The following is a 9,841-nucleotide window of genomic DNA, read 5'->3' as shown; positions in this document are numbered from 1 at the left end:
AGTTATTTTTAAAATAGAGAATATTCACTTACTAGAGGAATTTTTTAACACGAACCAAAAAAACAAACTTACTCCTAAAAGTACAGCTGACTCACTAAGGAGTATAAGGAGAATGATTGAATTTCATTATTATTAAAAGATTTTTATACTTGTATAATTATTAAGTGAACTACTCTTTCTATTTATATTTCTATTTATATGTATATGTATATTTATATTTCAATTGCTCGTTGCATAATGTCCATCCAGGAGAGGTGCATGAATACCACATATTGCTCTCCATCATGATACGATAAGTAGGGGGTATTCATGTGGGGTGGTAAGAGCCAGCAACCCCCCTCCAAACAACGTCTGCTGACTGATATCTTTGACTGCTCTACGTCGATATGATGGCGTGGCTGGCTGATTTATTTTCATAGAGCGGATAAATAAATTGAAGAAATGGCCGACTTTTTTCGGTAAACGTTCTCAGGAAGCGCCTGAGCAATCCGTCAGCGTGGCGGGAGGGGTGCGGGAAGGGTGCGGGAGGGAAACGGGAGCAGGAGCCATCATGCAACAACAGCCGTGTTTCGGGAGCATATTGTTTATTGTGTTTTTCAAGCGTCTTCCAAGACGCGGCATTACACTGTTCTCAGTTGGCGTCCACGTCACGTCGTCAATCTAACGTAGTCATCACATAGCTCATGCTTGGATCGGCCGCCATTGTCACGTACGTATCGTAACGTACGTAATTATCACGCACTTCTGCTGCATTAGACTCTGTTGCTTCGTGAATCTCGAAAGGGTTGTTCCACTGCTAATGATAGCTGAAAACCGTTTTTAGTTGCTGAAATTATTTGATATTAAAAATAATGCTAAAAATTGATATTTCCAGTATATTTTTGTTTTACTAGATCAAAAATACCATGAAGAATCCAACCTTTAACTGTCATGGATTTATATCTTACCGAATTTGAAATATTCTGTCCCGAAAATTCAAACTTCAGAAGCTCATATCTCAAAAAATAATGATCGGAAAAAAATGATATCCTGAGAAAACTTTTTTATTTTGATAGCTTGATGATATACAAATCGAAAATCTTTGGAAAATATCATGATTGAAAAGTTGATTTTTAACCTTTGCACAGCCTTAATTAGCAGGATTCACACCTGCTACCAAAATACCATGATGATACCTTATTATCAGTGGTGCTGATGGTAATATAACAATCAAAGTCGTTTTCACTCAAAATCGTTTTGAGTAGTTGAAATTGATTTGGATTCATTCTTTGTAACATTGCTTCTTTGCTTATAAAAAGTATATGGATTATATATGTAGTTGAATCACCTTCAGTTGAAACTACAAACTAGTAGTATAGTAGTGATGCTCACGAAAGAGGGAAGTCCGAAAAGAGTTTTGCACAAAACATTTTCACCAAATTTGAAAGCACTTAGTTGAATAGTCTTTGACAGAGGAAATGTGATCCAGACTTAACCACGTAACCACGGATGATGAAACACTGATATGAATGAAAAAATGTTAAATTTAGTTGAATGTTATTTATTATTCATATTTATACATTGATACATAGTCTACAATATCATTCTCAATTATGAATGATTGGGAAAGGAACAATAGGCTTGAAGCCCAAAACTGTTCCTTTCCCAAATTTAGATAGAAATTGTCCAAGAATAGGTTATGTTTACACTTTTGTCATGGCTTACTTTAGATAAGTAGCTTACTCTATCTATAGTAGGCTATGCTTTTGTCCAATTTTGAGTCCAAAATTTTTATAAACTAGGAATTTAGAGTTTAGGAAAGTTGAAAACTATTTTGAATAAGAATACTTCACCAAATCATCACTAATAACTGAAAAATACTGTATTAATAATTGCAAATTTAAAAACGTGAAAAGAAACTCAAACTTACTCCTAAAACTATGTTGGTGACTATATGTTTTGAATAGTCTTAAAAGTTCTTTTACAATAAAAGATTATCATTTTTTACAATAGTGAATAGAATATAACAATAGAATATATATAAGTATTCATTTTAGAGGAACTCAACTATTCGACATACTATGTTCTCTGACATACAATAACATCTCTCACCTCCCTTTCCATCAAACAAAACACTATCTTTGTTCTTCCTGCCCTTTCACCGTGGAGTTGTATTGTTTCGGCAAACCAGAACATCATGATGATACCCCATTATCAGTGGCTCACATATATTGTGGTGGTCTCAGTTGTGCGATGAATTTTAGAGCACAGTCGAACAACAATAACTCACATATATGAAACATTGAGGCATAAAATGGAAATGTGTGTGGGATCATATCCCAAGAATGAATAATAAGGATTGTGGTCAGTGAATAACGTTCTCTGTACTGGATAACGATGGATGATTGTGGACAGATACTCTATTGTAGGATAGGGTTAGTATTGAAACTCCCTACAATACTAGCCTACTTCTATGACTAGTATCCTACGGCTAGGATACGACTGAACAACGATCTCACAACATCTAAAACTATAGATTCTCTGAAATGTTGAATCCAAATATCCTAGATTCTATAGTTCACTCAATAACTTACAAACTAGGTTAACTGGTTAACTCCTGCTTGGAAAGTCAGATCAGTGCAACATAATTCTCAGCTCGATAATAATTTGATGTGCAAATTCAACAACGCTCTGAAGATTTGCGATAGTAAGAAGGCATCAATTTATCTCAATAATCATTAATAATTTCAATCATGATACATGACATTGAGAATTCAATCTCCTTCTCATCTATAAGGAGTGAATTATTTGATTAGGTCCAACTGATTGCCTTGATCTTCAACTCTCGCTTCACCTCAGCGATAATATTCTCTTGGTCAGTATCATTATCCGGTAATGGACTCTTGAGATCAGATCATTTGATTCAATGCAATTCAATTTCAATCATATTCAATAATTATTATCATGATAAACAGTGAATATCACCTTTCTTATTCAGGCAATGAACAAATACAATGATTGAAATTATAGAATTTATAATATTCTTATGAATATTCAATGAGTCCCTATGCAGAACTTGTTCTCATCAATAAAGAAAAAAAAATACTTTATTGTAAAAAATTAACTGTAAAAAATCACAGTTGCTGAGGTTTTATAAGAGGTCTTGAAAATCATAGGAAAGGATATATTATGTTGAATTAATTCCTCGATTCATTAAAATCATAGAAAATAAAAATTAGATTTCAAGTTCATTGTGTTATCAGTTAGTTGTATTACAAGCACAAATACTACAAAAGTAGAAATGTTGGCACTAAGCGAGATAAAAATTAGGCCACGTCCAATGACATGCTTCCTTTATTCTTCACTTTCACCGGATTGGTCGACGATTCAAAATGGACTCTTTGACTCTGAATCTTGCCACTAGATAGCAGTAATGGTTAGATTGTTGAATCACAGTTTTATTGGAGATCTCATCTTTGTCACTGATACACACTGTAGATTGTGATAATGTGTAATGTATGATATCACATTAGATGTGATATCACAGGCTATAGAACCCTCACAACGAACTTTAATAAAAAAGATTCATGAAGTTTAAAAATGCTCATTGATTTGAGACCAACGTATCAGGAATTATCGTCGATTTATCCCTCCAAACTTCAATCAGACGATTCTCCGTTTCCTTGCGTTCCAAGAGTTTGATACTCGAGGCAATTCTGATTCGCCTAATTCACCCAATAATTGCCTGATTGGCCTAATGGCCTCTCCAGCTCCAAAATGGATCCGCTAAACGTTTGATCAACTAAATTAGACATCGAGATCAAAATTGGATTCGATTAACAAGTTTGAACAATATGAGCTTCAACGAATTACGATTATTTCATCTTCCACTGACATTGCAAAGTAAGTCTGCACTGTTACTCGACATTTTTGTTGTCATCCAGTCATGACACGACTGGATAACAACAAACATTTTAAAAAGCCTCAAATTCATTATATCTTGATAATATTTTCTGAGCATTATTATTGCTGATCTTACAATCAGTGTCTTGTATTGTTGTATTCAGGTGATCTTCCATTCCAATAATAATTAAAATCCGAATTGCATTTTTCATATATGTTTCTTCAATCCAATATTGATAGAGAGATCACCTACTTACTCAAAAGATTATTTTAAAATCTTTCCGTTCACATTTAAGGTAAGATAGTTGGGTAGGGAATCCCTTTGGAAGGTTGAATTTTCTTAAAAGAGAGAACTCCTTCGCCTACTATAGACATTAACTACTTGGCTAGTAGCTCTAACTTCCAGTTTATGCTTGGAAAACACTTCTAGAGATCCTCAACTGAAATGAAAACATTTCAATAACACCAGAATATGATAATATTATACAGAATTCTGAATATACAAATACTTACAAAATATAAATTCAAATGTATCTTCAGAAATATATCCAGTCAATAATATTTTTTCCATATTGAGAAATATGCAAAATCCAATTTTCACCTCCCCTCTACAAGCCCATCACATTTTATTCTACGTCGTGCGTCAAGTCATTTTGAAACTGATATCTCCAATATCTTTCTGATTACCGCAGTTTTCCCATTATTTGATATTTTCCTGCAGTCTGCCGTGAACGTCAACCCACGTTCAAGAACCGTGCACTTCAAAGTCTTCATATCGATAGCACTTCTTTAACTGGACGTCTGCTGATATTTATAGACTGTGAACGTTACTGGGAATCGAAAGTTCAGTGATATTTTCATTTTTAGACAATTTGGTAGTGGGGAAAATATCAATCAGTTATCGATCGAATATCTTATATAGATCACTGCACTTCTTGTTTAGTGTTGTTTGTATTCAAAAACTACTGAATGCTGTATAAGAAAGCTAGTATTGAGAGCTGGTTTCTTTCTCTAAAAATTAAAAGAAAGTCTTTTCCTAAAAAAATCATGGCTTTTGATCATGTTTGTCTATTTTATTTTATTCAGAGTTTCATCAAAAGAGCCACAAATATTAATATACAATGATATGATCGGGAGAGGAGAACAGGTTATGCGTGAAACTGCTTGCCACATATTGATAAAAGTTTATTCCAAAACAATAATTTTCTGTTTTCACTCTTCCAAAATCCAATTTCCATTAATGTTCTCAGGTTTTTATCGATAATTGATGTATTCATAGAAAATACCATTGTAAACACCTTCATCTTGCCTACTTGTGGTTGAAAGGGTTATCGATGGAAACAGTTTTTTCAATTCCTCAATCATCCGACTCAATCAAATTCAATTAAAAAAGTAAGTTGCAGATTGATGTTATTGAAAATATTTTCTTTTTCGAATCAAATCGACCTCATATTCTCACAACCAATAACTATTGTAATAATAGTGTTGGTATTCAAAGCATCATCGATTGCTAGTAATTTGAAAGCAGCAAACGTTGAGCAGCGGAATATGAAATATTGATGAAGCCCTACGATTGGCTATCAGCTTTTGACCAAAGAAGTTTGAGCTTTCAGACAAGTACTTGGGCGTGTCTAGTGACAACAAATGACAGTCGAGCTCAGCCTTCATTGGTCAACAGTTAATGGCAAATTGTAGGGCTTCATTGGAAGTATATATTCTGCGGCTTAATGTTTAAGCTTCTAGTTCACTAGAGACAACCGCACGAAAGTATTCCAATGAAAATTGGACCAGATGAGTCCCTTCTCACCCCCTGCACCAATAGACGTTGCTAATTCGTTAGGGGTATTATACAAACTCAAATCAATACCCACTTTATAATCAGCTGTGGCAACGTTCATCAACTCCTTAGACCAGTGTTATAGAATAGACGCTTCATACTGAAAGTCGATGAAGCCAAAATCTACTGCCATATCGCCCCATCGTTACGTCAGTATCGTATAGAAAACTTTCCTGTATAGTTTGTGTCTATTTCAGATGGAAGTAAATTATTAACGAACTATAATTGAGAACTTATAATTTACTACTACAACAGGTAGTTCATAATTTGAATAAATATATTCGAGAAATCAGAATTATATAATTATATATTAATATAATGCTGACGTCACGATGGGGCGATATGGCAGTAGAACATTTATCGCGGAAAAATTGATTGGGCACTGCTACTTCAATCAGAGCTATTTCTGGGAATATTATATTACTAGCCGTCAGGCTCGCTTCGCTCGCCATATCCGTTCAGCCAGACGTTTAGTCTGGACCCCCGACTGGATCGTCCTAACATATGATAAAAATGCTCAAATGAAAAATGCAGGCGAGCGAAGCGAGCCTGCTGATCTCATTCTTCGATGATCCAGTCGGGGGTCCAGGGGGCGGAGCCCCCTGGCTAGACGGATATGGCGAGCGAAGCGAGCCTGACGGCTAGTACTATCATATATACTGTATAATACATTCCGTACTGTCAGTATTTCTCATTAATAACATCAATGCCTTCCCTATTCATCCAATGCTGAAAGTTTAAAGTGAATCTCACACTCCAGCAATGACTTAATTGGCTCTCTCGTCATAGGCACTAGCCCACCCTATACTACATTCACACGGTCACCACCCGCCTATTAAATTAATGTCAACACATTTTCCATTAGATGGGGCGTCTATTATCGCTTTGGCCCACGCACTGGGATGACACCTCCTGTGAGGGTGGCGGTATTCTGCTGAGTAAATTGAATTTATTGCGAAAATCTGTTCACCAGTGAAAAGCGGAAAAGCAGTGTTGTCGTCTATGAGAGATTTTTCCCATCCATTTACTCACTCCTATCCATTTTTACCAGCCTCTTACTCACTCAATCTCTCTCTTTCCGAAAATCTAATATTCTTATATTCTTTGTCGAAATCTAATATTCTTTGATGTGTCCAAAGCTCCGCCAATTTATGTAGATGCATAACAATATAATTATCTATAGTTATTATATCACAAATTGCTTTTTCATATCATATACAGTTCAATAATTATTTTCTTAGTCTATATTATGTAAATTTATCTATAATTTTTCTTTATTGTAAGCTATTGTATATGAGTGTATAAGCCAGTATATATTGTAATCTAAATAAATAAAGTACTCAATCAATCAATCAATCAATCAATCAATCAATCAATCTTTCTTGGTAATCTCTCTCAATCTCGCTTGGTAGAGAGTTACTGGGAAGGATATTTTTAATATTCTGTCTGAAGAATACATTGTTTATGTTCAAAGCTTCGCCAATTTATGTAGATGCATTACAATATTATATTTTGCTCTTCAATATAAAACTTTGCTGTATTGTAAGCTATTGTATAAGTGTATAAGCCAGTATACATTGTAATCTACATAAATGAAGTACTCAATCAATCAATCAATCTCTTCCTCGGTTTTATGTTGATGGGAGAATATTCTTTTTATCACCTTCTGTAGTTTAGAAGTTACTGAAATCGTGGTAGTCATCCATACTGAATAAAACGACCTGATGTTGTCCACCGAAATATTAATTATTGAAAATCGAGATTTCATTAACAACAAAAACCGGTATCTTGATTTTTAATGGTTCTGTGGTTGGACAGCATCCAGTTTTCTTCTCATCCTTCTCCAAGAATCAGTTGTTGAAATTGAAATTTTGCATGAAGATTCTTATAGGCCTATTTCAAATTCTTCAAGATTTCATTACATCAAGTTTTCAGTTTGGCAAGTTTTTAATTGGGCGCTTGAGGAGCAAGCAGTTGGGTTACCTGCTACCTGCAAGTATAGAATAAAAACAAGTAACGAATCGACTTTGATCGAAAGCAATTTCTAATATTAATAATTCACTTGAATAGTTCATGATAGCCGAAGTATAAATTCTATGAAATTAAGATTTTCATAATAATTCCTGGGCTGACAATAGTTATTTGTGCAACTAGTGACAGTTTGCTGCACCGAAAGAAACGTTTACGCCCGAGCCGTAGGCGAGGGCGGAATGGTTTGTTGAGTGCAGCAGAGGAACTTTGCGCACGTATTTCACATTAAGTTTTTTCTACAGTTACCATTGAATATGAAAAGTGGGTAATTATGGGTAAAATTGCCTGAAATCCATAAAATGTAAATCTGTGTAATTTTATTATTAATGAATAAAATAGAATGTAGTATGTGTGTTTGAATGGCGGCTGTGTGCTGTCAACTGCTGTCATCCACCACAGTCCTCCCCATCAAGATTCTTATAACGTGCACCAGTCACAGTTACCAACTTCATTTTGATTTTGCTGCACTGGTGCTCCATATAACCTATCAACTATTTTGCGTTGCCATGTTGCAAATCTGGAGTGCAGGAAAAATTTTTCTCGCACTAGAGCGGAAAAGTGATTCTTTGCGTTCTGTAATCAGTACAGCAATGGCCACTTTCCAACGTAGGAAAATAATATTTTTGAATAGTAGCGCTCATCGAATTTCCATCTAGCTGTTTACCCTGTTGTCAATATTTGCAGTAGCAGAAGCCTTCGGGGTGAATTACAGCATTTAATTTGGAATTGGGTTTTCGTTTATTAATAATAATTGTTGGTGATTTTGCGTCTTTACAGATTCAGTCACGATCATGGGAGATCTCACACCGAGCGGATCATGGGAAGCAACGTGGTACGTGTTACAGATAGGACGTACATGCAGAGTCTACAGGGTAAACTTAGGGACAACTACGATGACAACTTGAAGCAGAGGATAACTGCACGTGAGGTAAGACAATCTAAAATTATATTATTCAATTGTAAAATATATTATATATTATATATTAATTATTTAGAAATTGATATATGATAATGATTGATATAAAATACGAAATTCGAGAAACATAGTGGAAGACTTGGGCAACAGCCTGTTTTTTCTTCTCTCAATATTGTTTACATCAACCAATCCTATTATATAAGGCGAACAATTTCTGTATATATCTGATTATTTTTATATCTGTTTTTTTTTATAGCTGGCTATTTACATATCTGGGGCCGGTTTCATAAAAGTTACAAGTCCTGTAATACAGGAGAATCACCATTCCAATTACATGCTCAATATAGCCGATAAAATCAGCTGTTTCTGTATTACAGAACTTCTATGTTTTTATGAAACAGGCCACTGGTTATTTATGTTTTACGGATCTCGAAAACAGCTCTAACGATTTTCACGGAATTTGGAATTTAGTAGTTAAATAATATAAAGATTTGATTGCATTAGGTCTCATTCTTTGGAAAACTCGCTGAACGACATTGAAAGGATAATTCATCCTTGGAAAACAGATGATAATTTTCATCATCTCTCGATAACAGAAGATGCGTGTGTCCGTGTGGGAGAGAGACAGAATTATTTCCAGCTTTGTAATCATAATCAATCAGCGAGAAATTTTATTTAGCTAGACAATTTAATCGATTTGATCAACATAATCTGATTTGTTGACATGACATGATAATCCTCCTAAACTAGAGTATATCATAATTTTCAAAGTTGATAATTATTTGACAATTTCAAGTGATTAGTGAGTGTTATTTTGTTATTCAATTTGGTTTGTATATAATCTAAATTATAATTTTTTGGTTTTCAAATGTTTGAACAGAAAATTGAACCTGAATTCGAGTGTATGGAACATAACCTACTTTCTGGACTATTTTATAGTGTATAAATCGAAATTCGGGGAAGAAACAGTTTTGGGCTGTGCTGTTAGTACTTCCCCAATCATTTTAGAGAATTGTGTTTGTTTTATCAAAAGTCAAAAAATAAATAACGAGCGAAGCTCGGGGCCCCGATATTGAATGGATTAATCAATGACATGAATAATGTCATGACAGTATGAACAACATATTAATAATATTTCATGGCATAATAATTCATTTATTGCTCTTTAATATTTT

The 9,841-nt window shown here is 34.4% G+C and overlaps 1 protein-coding gene across 1 annotated transcript in view; it reads left to right on the top strand.

Annotated features, from left to right (window-relative positions):
* Positions 1 to 591: 591 nt before the first annotated feature.
* The window catches only part of LOC111056609, a 121,429-nt gene continuing 112,179 nt past the window's right edge, over positions 592 to 9,841 (top strand). The window contains exons 1-2 of the mRNA XM_039424751.1: positions 592 to 709; positions 8,528 to 8,678. Of these exons, the coding sequence (XP_039280685.1) occupies positions 684 to 709; positions 8,528 to 8,678 (177 nt within the window). The 5' untranslated portion in view covers positions 592 to 683. The remainder of the gene's footprint in view (positions 710 to 8,527; positions 8,679 to 9,841) is intronic.

The sequence above is a fragment of the Nilaparvata lugens genome, chromosome 3 (assembly GCF_014356525.2).
Source record: "Nilaparvata lugens isolate BPH chromosome 3, ASM1435652v1, whole genome shotgun sequence".
NCBI classification, from domain to species: Eukaryota; Metazoa; Arthropoda; class Insecta; order Hemiptera; family Delphacidae; genus Nilaparvata; species Nilaparvata lugens.
Note: the sequence above shows the minus strand (reverse complement) of the source record. Positions and strands in the feature narration are given on the sequence as shown.